Below are 16,523 nucleotides of genomic sequence, written 5' to 3' on the forward strand. Positions count from 1 at the left end.
ACTGTATATGATTTTAAGCCTATGGTTGAGAGCCATAGCCTGAACACAGCCTTAAACATAATAAAGTACTTTCTTGAAAACTGCTGCCATAATAAGTCATAATAAGGATTAAAAAAACAACCCATCAGCTAACAAAGTGATGTCTCAACCAACTTCATTATTCAACTGCATTATGTTCTTTCAAATAAGGTACAAGTCTAAAATGCCATTGTGAAATGAAGCCCACATCATTTACCAGTTTCACTAGCTCTTTAATTAATGAATCAGAGGAAAAATAAGCCATCAAGTGGTATCATTTTTTTGGATACACAACATCCTTGAACTTGTGGAAGGATGTTCTTGTTTAAAAGCAGAATGAGACCAGCTACAAACCCTGGTTTTCTAAACAGTCTTAGAATCATAGTCTTAGATTCAAGTCATGTTGAACAAGGTAAAGCCACTGAGGATGAACTCTGGTATTTCCTTTTGCTATTGTATTGCTAATGCAGTAAATAAATATAAGTGCCATAAGCCCTAGTGCTCTGCTATATCAGAAGTTGGCTGGCTCCTGCCTCACTTTTAACACAATTTTCAAAGAAACAGACTTAATGAATCCTGCTTAGTCAAGCCTTAATGCTCACTGCCACCATAGCTTAAAAGCAATACCAGCTCTCCAGGGACACGTTTGCTGTACCTGTAATCCATACTAAGTCTAGCATTGTATTTATTTAGCTCCTATGAAAATATACATTTCACTAGAGAAAAAAAAACCAAAACAGCTTCATCCTTGCTGCATAGTTCTCCCCATCTACAAATAGGGAATTTAATGCTAGTCTACCACTTTCATAAGTCATTTCAAGGTATGGGAAAAACTGCTTAATACAAAACAACTGCTCTTTGCTATTAGTTGGTATGGAAGGATGAGGTGGACAGTGACTATTTTCCAACTACCTCTTTCTCTCCTCCTTAACCTAGTTCAAAAACCTGCAAATGCAGGTAATGCATAATAAAATGGAGCTTGACTCCACTGTTACAGTAAGTTCCACTGCAATGAGGTTTGGGAGCAGCTGTGTTTGCTAGATCAGAACCTATCTAACTATCTATCTATCTCTAAGCAAGAGAGAAGGTAAAAAGAATCACTAATATAAAAATCATTACGCACCGCTATCAAAATTTCAGACTCAGTGTATCATATTGGGCTTTTACTCAGGAATCCTGCTGCCTCACTATATCTTCTTTCAGGTCCAGAAACCAACAGTAAGAGCAAAACCTTCAGCGCCAGCAGAAAAATGGCCCTAAAGCCAGTGGAGTGGTTTCTGCTGCATACGCTGCTCTGAAAAACTGATTTTCAGATATGATCAGCTAAATACCAAAACCTAATGCTAGTGTAAAGAGCTTTCACAAGTAGTAGTAGTAGAAACTTAGACTAATCCACTGGTTTCCAACCATTATTCATTTTTCTATCATTTTAGTGTAGTTTGGATGCATTGATGTTCTTTTCACAAAAAAAAACCATACACCTCACTCATGCTTTAAAGCAATAAAGCTTATCCTAACAGATGAAAAAAAGCCACTACCTTCTGACACATGGTAGGCAGCCTCATACATCTGAAATCCTACACACTGATTGTAAATCAACATCAAAAACTGCCAGGAGCGTACCTTACGCAGAAGGTTTTTAGCTGCCTGAAAATTAATGTGCCACTTGCAAAAAGTGAAGGCATAAGAGTGACTGATCTAATTTTGTGGCGAAAGGAACAGCTGGAGCAACTGAGGACAAGGGGTGCAAAGGGAGAGTCAGCTGTGTCCTTCACTGGGGCACTGCGGAGGAGGTGGGCTGAGGAACAGCTCAGGGCATCCCAGCAAGTGATGCAGGTGCCATTGGGCACAAACCTAGCTGCAGGCAATCTCTAATTTTCTAGGTTATTACATGAAATGTGGCTTGTAAAGTGATCACAGTGAAGATTTTATTTTAATATACTTTCTATATTGACAATTTCTTTCCAAGCCAGTTATATCCATAGTAATTATATTTCATTTTTTTTTGTTCTTTCCCCGGAGCAGCAGACCACGTGGTCATTTCTAGCCTGACCTTGCTAATTTGAGGAGAAAAAAGTTTTTCTTCCTCAATTCAGCTACATGCTCCTCTTTTCAGTATTCCTCCTGTCGCTCCCAGTATGTACCAGTTGCCAAGCAGCAGAGAGCTAATTAATGCAATGTCATGTTTCCTTGTTTTTATCACTTGCTCCCTCCCTGCTTTATGCACACTGCTCCTCACTCAGCTTTACAGGATGAAATCCCAGAAAAAGAGAAAGGAAGACTAGCAGCAAGAAACAAGACACTGAAAGCACAGTCTTGCACTCATCCTATGCAAATACACTCCCTCAAAGAACTTACTCTTGTGAGTAAAATCACCCCTTACACTTTGGCCACAGAAGTGGTATTAAAACCTCTCACCGAGCAGCTGGCAGGCTTGTGCTGTGCTGCTATGCCAAACCAGGCAGCTGGAAGCTACAGCAGGCAACCTCTCGAGAGACAGTCACTGCAGTACTGGTGAAGCTCCTGTTGAGGGCAATTTGGAGAATTCAGTATTTGCGCTGCAGCACACATTGGAAAAAAGGCTGCCAGATAATCTAACAGCAGCTTCTGTCAATCAATAGCTAGAATGAAAAAAAAGTCTTATTTTAAAGCTACCCACTATGATCCATTTAGACACACCACCTTCTCTCCATTTTGTCTTTCTTTGCTTCCTCACAATAATAATCTTCTTCAGAGTGGGAGAGAACAAAAAGATTTTGTCTTCCAAGACACAGACTAGTTTTGTATCAGCAGTTTATTTTTTTCTCCCTTTTAACACAGCAATATATGTCCCTAGTGTTTTAAGAACTCGCTGCCTTCTCAGAAGGTTCCAGTGTATTTCTCTTTTTGAAACAGCAGAAGGAGTTAGGAAGAAATATACCCCCCCCCCCCCCCCTTTCAAACACTCAAGCACAGATGAGAAAGTGATCCCACAACACAGAAGCTGACTGCGCATTCAAAAATAATAATAACACCAAGGGAAGAGAAAGGGTTTAGAAGGTCAAAATAAGGCGGCCATGGCAATGCCAAGCACAGACTGGCTGAACTGCAGACTGAGTTCACCCAAGTGTAGCAAAACAAAGCAAGATGTTCTCTAGCTCCCACTCCTACTTCAGTGCTGCCCAGAGGTTGCACTTTTCCGTGTTGTTTTCTACCCCAGCACTTTTGCCAAATGCTATCAAGTTATGGTGAAACAGAGGCTTGATCTGAGATTTTGCTTATAAGACTGCTACCTGAAGAGTCAACCCAAACTTCAATTATACCTTAGGAAAACAAGTTAATGAAATTAATTGCGTCAGGAGGAGAAGGAATCCGCAGCGTGAGGATTCCCTTCTAGCAGGAGAGAACAGTCAACTCCTTTTTTTCATAACTGCAGACACCATCTTCCACTACAAGAGGAAGAGGAAAATAAGGCAGATGTTACAAAAAAAGGAATACCTCCCTCCAACCCCATCTTTGACCCAATTATGTTCTGTCTTAGCCCTGTTGGATCGATGAAAGCAAGCAATTCCCAAATCTCTTAAGCAACAGTGCCAGCTGGCATTTTCAAAGCCCAGAGTGGGAAGTCCAGCCACGTGGCTGCCATTAATTTTGATGAGAGCTGGAAAGAGAAGCCCCCTAATAATTGTTGAAAAATATTCAACCTTAGAGAACCAGCCTGGAATTCAAGTCCGCTGATAAGGCCATGACACTAACAAAAGCATCACACAATACTTCTTGCACCCATGTGCCACTGAATCAGTTGAGATACTCTTTATGTTCAGGCAGCTCAGCTATCTCGATACAGATCCCTGTCTGGCAGGCGATGGGGGAGGGCTGGGGAAATGCAGTGGATCTGTCAGTTGCAGCAGACAAGAACATCTTGTACTTGAGCTGCTTGTTGAGTAGGTTTGAGAGGCAGACAAACCGGCAGACTAATTAGATTTTTTAACCACAGTATTCAAAAGTAAAATCCTCCTAACACGCTATAAACTTACACATGTCTGTTTGTGATATCAGATCATTCCATTCAACCATATTTAAGCTTCAACAGGAATATCAAGGAAAGGGTTGATATTCAAATGAAAAATATTCCAATTTAAACTGAACTTTGAAGAGATTTCTGCATTCCCCTCCTTTATTTCTTAGGCTAAAACTGAAAGATACCTCTGCAGGCTGGAACTGAGACAGGAGACTGAACCAGTTGAATATATCGAGCTTTGCTGAGCACTGACTGAAAAGGTAACAGAGTGGTATGCAATGACCTGAAGGGCACTTGACAAAGGAGGGAAAAGGAAAGCAAAACAAAGTGACATGTAAATAGGAATTGAGGGTTGAAAAAAGAAAAAAAAAAAAAAGGTGGTGAGGCTACAAAACATTCCACTCTGGAATTCTGCCTCAAAAGAAGAGATGTTCATCTCACATCATCTCCTAATAACCCTGGAAAGGCCTCCCAACTGCAGCAGGAAGTATAAAATGCACCTTTTATCACCTCTAGATTTCAAGATTTGTAAGAACGGTGACTCATCTGATATGCCAGAGACCCAGGTTAAAGCAGCACCTATTAACAGATTTGCTCATCTTTGGTACTAACGGAAGTTTTATATTCATATGAAGAAAAGAATGAATGGGATTTTCTGAGTAAGCAGCAATGACTCACACTAGTGGTCATTGCACAAGGACACTGAGAGCACCACAACATCACACTCACAGGGAAGCTTATGTCTCACAGCAAAAATAAGCCAAGCATCTTTAATGGCTATATTAAATCCTGTGACATCTGGCTAAATATTTATGGGTTTTTAAAGACATCTTCTTAGTCTAGCCAATCCCCTACACCTGAGGGAACTGTGTGTGACTGAGCTGAGAAGCCACTGAAGGTTAAGAAAAAGGCAAAGAACAAACCATGGTAGCTTCTGTTTTTAGTCTCTCCACTTGCTTTTGAGAGCTCTCTATACAAGCTGTTCATATCAGTTCTGTGCTGGTCCTTCACGTGATCCTGCAGCATTGCTGACACCACTGCTCAAACACCTGAGGGAGATTGCTACAACTCAGCTCTTCAATAACTTACAACCTTAGAATCATAGAATGGCTTGGGTTGGAAGAGACCTTAAAGATTATCTAGTTCCAACCCTCAACTGTGAGCAGGGTTGATCTTATTTGATTTCAGACTGCAAGCTTTTGCATCATTATTGAAACAACACAGTTATAAACACTGTCCCCATTTTTGAAGAGGAATAGTTTGCTATCTGAACGAGTCATCATCTGTGCTGGACAAGTACCTCCAAGTTGGCAGATGATGAACAGCAGTTCATGCAGTCTTGGGCACAGTGTCAAAGTCACACTTCTTCCAGATCTGAATTGCCTCTGCACACACATAGCTTTGATGCCCACAGGTGCACATCCCAACAGGGCCACCTTCTGCTGAGCATCAGGCAGCACAGAGTATCAGCATAACACTTCACTAAGACCCAAAAAAGCACTGACAGCTCATTCTCCTACAAGGGCACTTCTTCCTTTGCGAGCATGGATAGAGAGCAGAGACAGGACAGAGGGAAGCACAGTGCATAGCCCTGCTGCACCCACCCTAAGCAGCACTGCAGGGTCAGAAGGCAGCTCCTGACCCTTGCTGCAGATCTGCTGTGGGACACAGGTGTGTAAGCCAGTCCCACCCCCTGCACTGAGTTATGTAGACTGTAAGTGTCCATTAGCTACCAGATGCTATCACCAGCTATGAGCAAGAACAATCTAACTAGGGGAATTCCTGAATAAACAGGATCTGTTTTAACAATACACAATCCATGTGTTTGGCCAAGAAATCATGCACATTATCCCCAAAATAAAAGCTACTGAGCTGAACAGGGACTACTAGTATTAGGAACTAGACACCTAGGCGTATGCCTATTTGCATAGATTCTAGTTGATCTTATTTGGTAAGAATACAAATGTCCTAATTTGGTTTTAAAAATAAAATCAATTGTAAATTTATTTAGAGTTATTTACCTGCCTGCCTGTTATACATCACTGAGCCTGTATTGATTGTTGGAGATGGAACTCCTTCCAAACTGTATTGATTTAATTCATTAGCAAATTTTTAGCAGAACCTACTTGGTAGTTCTAGGCCATTAGTGTGGAAGGCTTCATTTAGAGACTGTAGGGCTGGGAGGGAGGCGGGGGGGAGCATTGGCAAGAGGCTAGGACTTCTCCAGTGTAGAAGATTTACAGCCAGCAACAATGTGAATTACCTGTTTTGAACAGAAGAGTCATGTTCCAAACAATGAATGAGGAAAAACCAAGAGTGGAAAAAGCCTAGATATATTGACAGGGGAAAAGAAATCCAGCTGGGGAGGATGCGAACAGAGTGAATAATTCATAAATTGTACGGTGTATCAGTCATTTTAATAGACATTTAGGTTTGTGAAATTAAGTGCCCCAAATAGCTCAGCAGTTTACAAGGCACCTTAAAGCCAACAGCCCTGGAGCTGACCTGTGGACCTGCCTAGCCCAGCACCCCACAGCTCACTTCTGTGGCTTCAGCTGGGAAACATCTCAGTACTGCGTCAGCTCCTGATGGAGACAACAGGTATGCCAAGCAAGATGTCCTCGGCCACAGGGCCACATGAAGAGCCAGCAGGTGTTTCTGCTGAAAATCACTACCTGACTCAACCTATGTGCCACAAGGAGCCAAATCTCCATGTACCCAACAACAGGAGCTTTTCACATCTCAAACATTTCAAGCAAATCACTCTTCTTCTTAAATTCAGGATTTTAAGGTGTATGTTTTGAAAGGCATCCCTCAATTTTGCCTCAACCAGAGACCTTATTACTGGCAGCTGTGCAGTCAAAATTAAGACAACACAGCAGATATTGCTCCAGTAACTTCTGAGCCCCAGAATCACCTTCCCTATGAAACAGAAATAGAATCTACTTGTTTTGTCTTACAAAACAGTTGCAGACTGATTTTTAAATTAACATTTCAACAGCACTTTCAAGGCATAAACGGTCACACAATATTATGCACTGTCTTTGTAGCACAGGTAAGTATACGATTCTCCAGGAGAGCTATTCCAAATAAAGAACATTTCCCTTATGGAAGAGAATAGCATTTGTAAACTGAGTTCTTCAGCCATGGCTCACATCATACCTACACACATGCTTGAATAAACCAAAGACAAGCAAACAGACCATGGCTGATACAGCCAGAATGCAGCAAATAGAAAAAACGAGAGAATCAATCCTATTATCCCCCAAGATGTTCAGCATACTGCAGGACACAGGCTAAACAGTTGCATAACACAGCTGGCATACTTCTCAAAAAACTGCAAATTCCTTTCATCTTATGTAGAAAGCTCTGGGTTCAGCCTATGACTTACCTTATGTTCCTTTTCTAATATTTTCAGTGGTTTAATTTAACCTTGAATGCACAAGACATTGTTTTAAGTAGAAACGTTTTCTTTTTGCTTATGCAATGTACCTCACAGTAAGTGTTGAAAGGCCTCCCTCTCTCAGAAGCACTAAGCCTTTTATAACCCCAACCAAAAATCCCTGACTATAGGAATTAATGGAGAGAGGTCCTTAGCTCAGCACCAGACAAGACAATAACTCTTACCTGCAAAAGGCTGTTGGAAAACCTTCTAAACAGCTGCAAACAGGTCAACCATACCATAACATTAAAACACAGTTCTACAATACCCCTAGAAGTCTTTTATCTGCAAGAATTCTATAGCTGCTAATAGTTACTAATGCCACAGGCTTGGGAGAGAGTCACTGTGCATATCCCACAGCTGGGTTAGTATCACAGGTGTTGTACATGTTTCTCATCAGTGCTCCTTGAACAGCAGGTGCCCATGTTAGCTTGGGCTCTGGCTGGTCACTTTCTGAAGTTCTCTATGGTCACAGTATGCCTTTAATGACTGAATGTCTTACACAGGCATGTTACTTGCTATATTATTTCAGAGGCTGCAGTAGCTTTGTGGCAAAACCAAAAACCTACTAGAGCTTCAGTGCTAAGCTCAAAATAATTATTTTTTGTAGGCAAATTCAAATTCTGAAAGGTATCTTTGAAATGTGATCTATTGCCTAAGCTATGAAAAGTTACTGGAATGTCCTGAAAAACAGGAAAACTAACCAGTGCCATCAAGGTGTATAACAAAAATGGCAGTAGAGGCTGAACCTTTCCACCTATATTCTGTTATGTTTTCTTGTGTGACAGATGGCAGCAGTGGGGCAGTCTGACAAAATGGCATCTGACATGGAAGTGTAGATGAAGCAAAGGTGTAAAATTACATTCTTCCCCATGGAAAAAATGGCACCCATGTTAATTATTAATTAACTCACATAGTGTTATTGTGTTCTTTGTGTGTGTTGTTATTTCCATGGAAATAAATAGTTGGCATTACTTTCAGAGTGACCTACGTATAAACATATATTTAGCATATTTCTCTGTGTTTTAGCATGTGAGAGTTTATACTGCATATTTCTGCATATTTCAAGTGTCTCCTTGTGGAGTTTTGCATTCAGTACTTTCACACAATGGCATGTTTCTTCTTGTAAAAAATAAGTAAATCAGCTGTGCTCTTTCTATGGAGCTGAAGGCCAACAGGTGTTCTGCCTGATCCACACTTGTAAAAACTTCATTCCTTGAGTGTACTTTTATACCTGCTGTTGAATCAGTCCTCACTTGGGGTGGACTTGAGAAGCTACAGCCTTCTGGCACCCCAGTAAAGAGATGCAGGTTTGAGGGAGACTATGCTTCTTATGAGTGTGAGTGTATGAATTTAGCCAGTCTTAGGCGAGTCACAATGCAGAAGCTGTAGCAAAAATGTAAGTAGAAGGGATTCCTGAGTTAACAACTGAAGATTTTTTGTGAGTGCTTGTATGAGAGTAAAACTTGTCAACCAATCATATTTCTATTTTCACATTTCTGAATTCCAAACGTGAGTCATAGGCAGAGATACATACCTAGATTCATTTGGCTATGCAGGATCATAACCATGAGTGCGTGCAGTTTCTATTCAGTCTGAAAGAAGAAAAAAATCTTTGCAAAATCTTTGAGTTTTCTCAGTTAGATTCTGCCAAGCTCTAGTCAGGAATTCCCCTTTCTTGTTAAGGTGTTGCATAAGAAACGGCTTTTCCTACAAGGAAGGACTGGCAGTGAGTTAGAGAGTGAGGAAGTGTGATATTCTCAAGAGATAAAATAGCATCTAGTACAAAGGTAGTGAGGCAAGATCCTAAAAATCATAACTCCTGACACTGCCACCAGGCACTGCTACAAAACTCTTCAGCTGAGTACAGGAAGCGTGCCTAGCTCATAGTGTATGAAGTTGCCTACTGCCTAACAGAAAAGACTGAAAATCCTAGTAATAATGAACAGTTGCAGAAAAAGATGCCTAGTTTCATTCGTCATGCTCCAATGTATGAGATTAAATGACTTCTCGGTTTCTTTAATTTTAGAACATCTGACAGAACTGACAGCATAAATGTATGTAGCATCATCTGAAAATTAGATTAATAGTTATGTTGATTTTATGCAGCAAAGTATGGGAATAAGAGAACATAAGTCTAGGACTTGTGGAAAATCTGAATGTTTAGTGGCTCTTAGCTTAGAGAAAAAGGAAAACATCTGCAAATTTCCAAATGCATGGCTGTCTGTGATAGATAAGACAAAAGCAAACACGCTTAAAATGTAGCAGAGATGATTTATGTTAGACATTAGGAAGGAATAATTGCAAATAAAGTATAGTGAAGTACTGGGATAAATTCCTTGCAGAATGTTTAGAATATTCACCACCTATTAAAAATGGCCAATTTTTCTTTAGAAAATGAACAAAGACTGCTCTGGGACACGGGCATGGCCAGATCACATTTGGATGTCCCTTTAAAACATAAGTTTCTACAGTCCATTGAAGAAATGGAGCACTTCCTTCCAACACTCTTTCTATAGTGTTCCATTTACCTAGGTGCAGAATTCTTGGGGCACTTCTGGATCAGGAATCTATATGTGTTAAGATGACTGAGCAATATGAAACATTTCTTACTCCCACTATACTATCTCCATACAGTTCTCACTAGCCAGGCTAGGCAGCTAGCAAGAAAGCTTACAAAATAAATTCACATCCCTGCTTTGACCATGTGTGGTGTTCCTACTAACTCACAAGATTTAATCTATCCTAGATAAGACTAGAAAACTTGCCTGTGACCTACAAAGAACCATTCCAAACTTTGCCTGGTGACCAGCTGGCTGGCCATGTGGTCACAGAGAAATACTGTATGTACTACACTTCCAGTTCTGATTCAGTCTTGCTTATCCCTATAACTACCTTGTCAAAGCACATGTCTGCCTGCTAGGACTAACATTTGAGAGATCTGCTTCTAATTTACTTATTGCAATGTCAACACCGAATAACTTAAGCATATTTTCCACAGATGACTGCACATTTTTTTTAACACACTGTTTCATGTCTGCGTGCCGCTAAGCATTCCAAGATTTTTCTGCAAGCTGTCATATATTTTTGGGGGACATTGCATAATAGTTTAATCCATGAGCTGCTAGTTGGACTAGCAACTTATCTGACTTCTGAGCAAGCTCTGTTTATCTGTAAGGTTACTTCTTTCATTAGCCTCAGCTAAGACGTATGACTTTGAACAATCTCATGACTGGACCTGTGGGTTCACTGAAGTGAACTGTATTGATTATCTTATACCATTGACAGAAGGAAGACAGACAGATGGACTGCTAAGGTGGTCGTCTATCCCTACAGAGACAAAGGCTTGGCAATTACATCTGGTTGTGCTCTTGTATACTTATTTCACACCTTCAGAGCACAAATGGATTTTTCCCCTTTCAAACACTTTCATAATTGTCACTCCAAAGATCTGCAAACATCTGATATTAGGATTCTTAAGGAAGTGTTGCCCAAGTGGCTTTTTGACAAAGTCCTTGCTTTTGCTCACTCTCGCAGCATTAGCTGGTTGCTAGTATCATGTGCCTACATTTAGTCATTTCATCAGTCATACGGATTCAACATTTCTTTCAAAAATTCAGCAAAATTACTTAGACATTCAAAATGAATCATTTGCTTGAATCAGGATCTATATCTCTAAGTGAGGCTGGAAAATCAGTCTTGACAGATAACAGAGTTGCTACAAAGCTAAGTATTTTAAAGTAGCTTTCATTTAACCCAAGCTTTTGCTGAGCTATGGTGAAAAGATTCCTCTATTGTTGTAGATTTTGATAATATCTGGGCTAAGTTTTAAGTGCAGAATGTTTAAAATATAGTTTTAAAAATAAGGTGAAAAGACAAAGCTCACTGATTCGTACCACAGACAGGCAAAAGTAGACAACTTCAGGCAGGTTTAACAGGAGTTTCATATACAAATCTTAAACAGATGAATACTGGAGACTACTTTGTACAAAACAAGCTCATGAGCTACCAGCACTGATCTGAATACTAGGCTTGGGATTCTTTTCAGTTGAGAGAAAAAGAATAGAAAGATAAAGCATGTAGGATCTCAGTATTGTCATAACTTTCTTTTATGTAAGCACTGCAGCACTAATGGCTCCACCATTTCTTCTCTCGAAATGAAGATGTATGATCAGAATTTTAGTCTTGCAAAGTCCTTGGTTCTCCTATGGGAGAAGAACTTCATGCTCAGAGGCCCTGTTCATACTAAGAAGACAACTTCTTATCTCCTGTGCTTTGTATGTTCAACAGAACAAGGATAATTATGATCTAGTGGATTAAGTATTTTTGTCACTAAAATCGTAACTCACCAGAATAGAAAAGCAGAAAGTCAAGGTGCCACTTCTATAGAGAATGTTCTGATGCTTCAAGAAGATGTAGAAAGTGCTGTCTTGCTCTGTCTTTCACTCAGAGGTGGGGAAGGGTAGAATTTCATGAATTTCCCTGCAACATGAGAAGGATTAAGAATCACCTTTTAGAAAACACTTCTGCTTGCAGTTGCAAAGTCTGGCAAATCTCCTGTGAGTGTCATCTGTTTCTTTTCTCCCCTCTAGCTCTAGTCAGGGTTGTTATATGTTTCTGAGCAGTATCAAAGGAGAAGAGTCCCCATCTGCAGTGTGCAGTTTCTACCAACTCACACTGAACACGTGATCTGGAATGAATTATGAATGGCGTGTTGTGTAGATCACTGTTTCCTAGAAAACAAACTTACTTTGAGGTAACTGAAACTTGACTTGCAAAAGCAGGGCTGCTCCTGCTGCCACTGCCACTTTCTCTTGCTTATGGTCCAAGAGCAGTGTCTCTATTGCAAAGGACTCAGCCAAGGCTTCCCTTCACAGGTGCCATCTCCACACTCACACTGAGTGGACATCAGGCTACTGTCAAACAGCAAACAGTCCCAAGCTCCAGGATGTTAACTGTTTCACTTATAGAAAGTAGCTAAACAATGGTACAAAATCATCTAAATCATTTAATTTCTATCCCAATGTTTTAAACACCAGCTTTCACTGACTATTCTGCTTTGAAACCTGGTAATTCCAGGCACTATATTAATGAATCCTAGTTGGTTACTAGGCTTATTTCTAAAAGAGGAACATAAAAATATTTCTTATCTTCAAGATGAGAACTGTCTCCAAAATGCAAGATGAAGTACTGTTTTAAAAAGTGATTCTCAGAAGCAGGCAGTCACGCTTAGGTATTTAATAGTATCCGGTCCAATCCTCAGACCTTTTCCTGAATCAACCTGGTCTCCTAATCCTCCTGTATTATCCATGTTTTTTATCCATCTGTTCCCTTTCCACGCTGAATGGAAATATACTGGCTAATTATTCATGACAGGCTAGATCTAATTCTGTTATCTTGCACCTTTTACAGCAATGCAAAGCCGGTGTGAAACACTACTATATGTGAATTTACTTCCTATTCACATGGCACTGACAAAAATGGCTAGGTAAGATACATGGCAGTGGAGAAGCAGGCCATATAGAAATGCACACAGTTACAGTAAGATACTTATGTATGCTTTTTTATCATAGCATAGCTTGGGTTAGATGGGACCTCAGAGATCATCTAGTTTCAAGCCCTTGCCATGGGCAGGGTTACCACTCAAAATCAGGCACCAGCTCAGGTTGTGCAGGGCTTCATCCAACCTAGCCTAAAACACCTCCAGACATGGCATCCACAGCTTCTCTGGGCAGCCTGTGTCAGCACCTCACCATCCTCTCAGGGAAAAATTTCCTCCTGACATCTAATCTAACAATGCCAAACCGGACTCTGATCCTTACTGTGGAGGCACACGGCAACACACCTGAGACTGATTCTTGAATTTACCAGCACCTTACTGAGGAACCTGAAGTGCCACAGGCTCTCACTTGGCTGGGAGCAAGAGCCAGCCACCAGACCTCCAGCACAATGTTGTGAAAGGACTCCTGCATGACCGCTATCGTGGGAGGTGTTCACTATCTTTAAGACCAGAAAGACTCAGTTTAGGCAGGTACAATTTAAGTATGTTTTTAAACTGAAATACCAAAGAAAGCTCTCAGATACAAAAGCTTGCTTAAATTCATACTCACACAGAAGTGCTATATGTATAGGAATGGACATTAGCATGTACTTGTGTGCTGCTCTCCCTCCAAGTTTGAAAGTCAAGCTGTCTTTGCTGGTGAGACTTGGCATCTTCAGTCCGCAGGAAGAAGGCTTGGTATAATCTTTAGTTCTAGAACAGCTCTTGTCTCTCTTTTTTGTCAGAATCAAAGCTTCTATGCTTCAGTTACTGTTTAACATTTCTCTCATATCTTTCTCTCCACAGTATGTGGCATTTGCCTCCCTCTTCTTCATTCTGGTCTCCATCACCACCTTCTGCCTCGAGACCCACGAGAGATTTAACCCCATTGTGAACAAGACAGAAACTGAATTCATCGGGAATGACACCCAGGTGCGGCACTACAGGGAAGCAGAGACTGAAGCCTTCCTCACCTACATCGAAGGTGTCTGTGTGGTCTGGTTTACATTTGAGTTCTTGATGAGAGTCACTTTCTGCCCAAACAAGGTGGAATTTATCAAAAACTCCTTGAACATCATTGACTTTGTGGCCATACTGCCTTTCTATCTAGAGGTTGGACTCAGTGGCCTGTCTTCCAAAGCTGCTAAGGATGTCCTGGGCTTCCTCCGCGTAGTCCGTTTTGTGCGAATCCTGCGAATTTTCAAGCTGACCCGCCACTTTGTTGGGTTACGGGTCTTGGGACACACCCTCCGTGCCAGCACAAACGAATTCTTGCTGCTCATCATATTTTTGGCATTGGGCGTCTTAATCTTTGCCACGATGATCTATTATGCCGAGAGAATAGGTGCTAAACCAAATGACCCTAGTGCCAGTGAACACACACACTTTAAAAACATCCCCATCGGCTTCTGGTGGGCTGTTGTCACCATGACGACCCTGGGCTATGGAGACATGTATCCTCAGACTTGGTCAGGCATGCTGGTGGGGGCCCTCTGCGCTCTTGCCGGCGTGCTGACCATTGCCATGCCTGTCCCTGTCATTGTGAACAATTTCGGAATGTATTACTCCTTAGCTATGGCTAAGCAGAAGCTACCAAAGAAAAAAAAGAAGCATATCCCGAGGCCACCCCAGCTGGGATCCCCCAATTATTGTAAATCTGTCGTAAACTCTCCACACCACAGTACTCAGAGCGACACTTGCCCACTGGCCCAAGAAGAAATTTTAGAAATTAACAGAGCAGGTAGGAAACCTCTTAGAGGAATGTCCATCTGACCGTTAACCTCCATCCCGCGTAGTGATTTAAGATTCAGCCAGACTGCTTTCTTAGAGCAATGGGTAGCACATTTATCCATTCTAGTCCCACCATCACACAGTGAATAATATGTGTGAAATCTAGGTTGCAGGGACAAACGGTACAGTGGAGGCTGATCAGCAAAACTAAGCATGAGAGCACGCTCTAGGAGCCCAAACTTTGGTCCTGGTTAAGGGCATACAAGTCTCAAGATATTTTGAAGAGCTGTTACATCTAGTGGAAGAATTTTGAGAGTTCTGCAGCTATTTTGCTGGACTGTGTAATGCATCTCAGAGGCTCCTGAGAGCTGAATGCTTCATAGAGCAGAGTAGGAGCCAAGTACTCAGCAATTACAGAGTTCTCTGACAAAACAAGGCTGGAATTTGAAACAGCCAGATGCTTTCTCATTTGTTCCCAATTGGGACCTTTCAGCTGTTTTAAATGGCAGATATTGTACATCTCATTACAGAAACTAGGTGCCTAGTAAGTTGAAGGGACAACTATACCATCATGCATATTCATGAGACAATCCGTCTCTTTCTGATGATTAACTGCAAAGTAGAACAACAGCTCAAATTCTTGACACTAATACAAAATGACTCACTCTGAGACAAGACTAGATGTAAGGATGTTTATTCCATGGCATGCTAACCAGTTACTCTACAATATTCCACTAGAAATTAGCATTTAGAACTATGAAGAGTTTTGAACGACATTTTCTAAACCACACTCCTTCTTGGGTTGGTGAGTTAGAGCTCTCAACCTAGCGGCAAAGGCTGACTGGAAAAGGTCTGACTGGTCATTACTGCCTGGTTTGACCTGAACAGTGATCGCCTCACATTATGGTATTTTTACTTTTCATTATACTGATTTATGTCAGCAATAGGTGAAACCAGAGCAAAATTAATCACAGTAATTATACCAGGGGGGAGGGAAATGGAAAAAATACTAGTCACCATGGAATATATTATAATATCCCATGGCTAGTGGTTAATTATGGGAAAATCTCAGTTTTATGAGAATCCTCCTATAGCACATAAAGTAACGGGGCTCCAATTTGATTGTTTCAACCCCATAATCTACCTCTACCCACGGAATATCACTATTTATTCTATGGAGTAATTTCAAAGTAGATGATAATGTCAAAAACAAAGCCAACTGCATTTTTGGCAGATGTTCCAACCAAGTTGCATAGTAGACATTTTACAGCCTATTCAGAATATTCCCCTGCATTGTATTAGATAAAACAGATCTCCAATCAAGTGATTTTAACTGACATCTAGACGAGGGATGTTTGGAAAGAGCTAGAGTATACCTATGATGGTCTTGTTATCATTTTTTTTATTTTGTAGAAAATTCTAATTTGTTACTCATCCTGAGTGAGGTATTTTCTTGTCATCTCATAGCCATGCATGTTGATGTCATTGTGAGAAGCACAAAGAAAGTGAGACTTTCCTTTGTGTATAACTTCACCTATGCCAATGCTAATTTTGGAGGGGAAGAGCTGGTGGGAACTTTTCTCTCTTCTTTTGTCTTTTTCCTTTTGTGCAACTGTGTAAAATCCATTCAGAAGGTAAAGAGCTTTCTTTCTTTCGTTCTTTTTTTTCTTTTTTCTTTTTTTTTGTTCAAGACTATTCCATTGCAACAGGCCAATCACAATTCACGTGACTGATAGACTGTCTCTTTCCTATTGTATATTTGGTGCATAAGCGTATGGTTTTATCATCCATTC

The 16,523-nt window shown here is 40.7% G+C and overlaps 1 protein-coding gene across 9 annotated transcripts in view; it reads left to right on the forward strand.

The window, feature by feature from the left end:
• Positions 1-16,523, forward strand: part of KCNC1 (potassium voltage-gated channel subfamily C member 1) — a 108,470-nt gene that overhangs the window by 59,665 nt on the left and 32,282 nt on the right. For all 9 annotated transcript variants that reach the window (XR_014946486.1, XM_015864164.3, XM_015864170.3 and 6 more), the window contains exon 2: positions 13,807-14,740. Coding sequence is in view for 8 of the 9 variants with exons in the window: in XM_015864164.3 (XP_015719650.1) it covers positions 13,807-14,740 (934 nt within the window). In the remaining variant the exon portion in view is untranslated. The remainder of the gene's footprint in view (positions 1-13,806; positions 14,741-16,523) is intronic.

This window comes from Coturnix japonica, chromosome 5, assembly GCF_054131305.1.
Source record: "Coturnix japonica strain WE chromosome 5, WE-NBRP24, whole genome shotgun sequence".
NCBI lineage: Eukaryota > Metazoa > Chordata > Aves > Galliformes > Phasianidae > Coturnix > Coturnix japonica.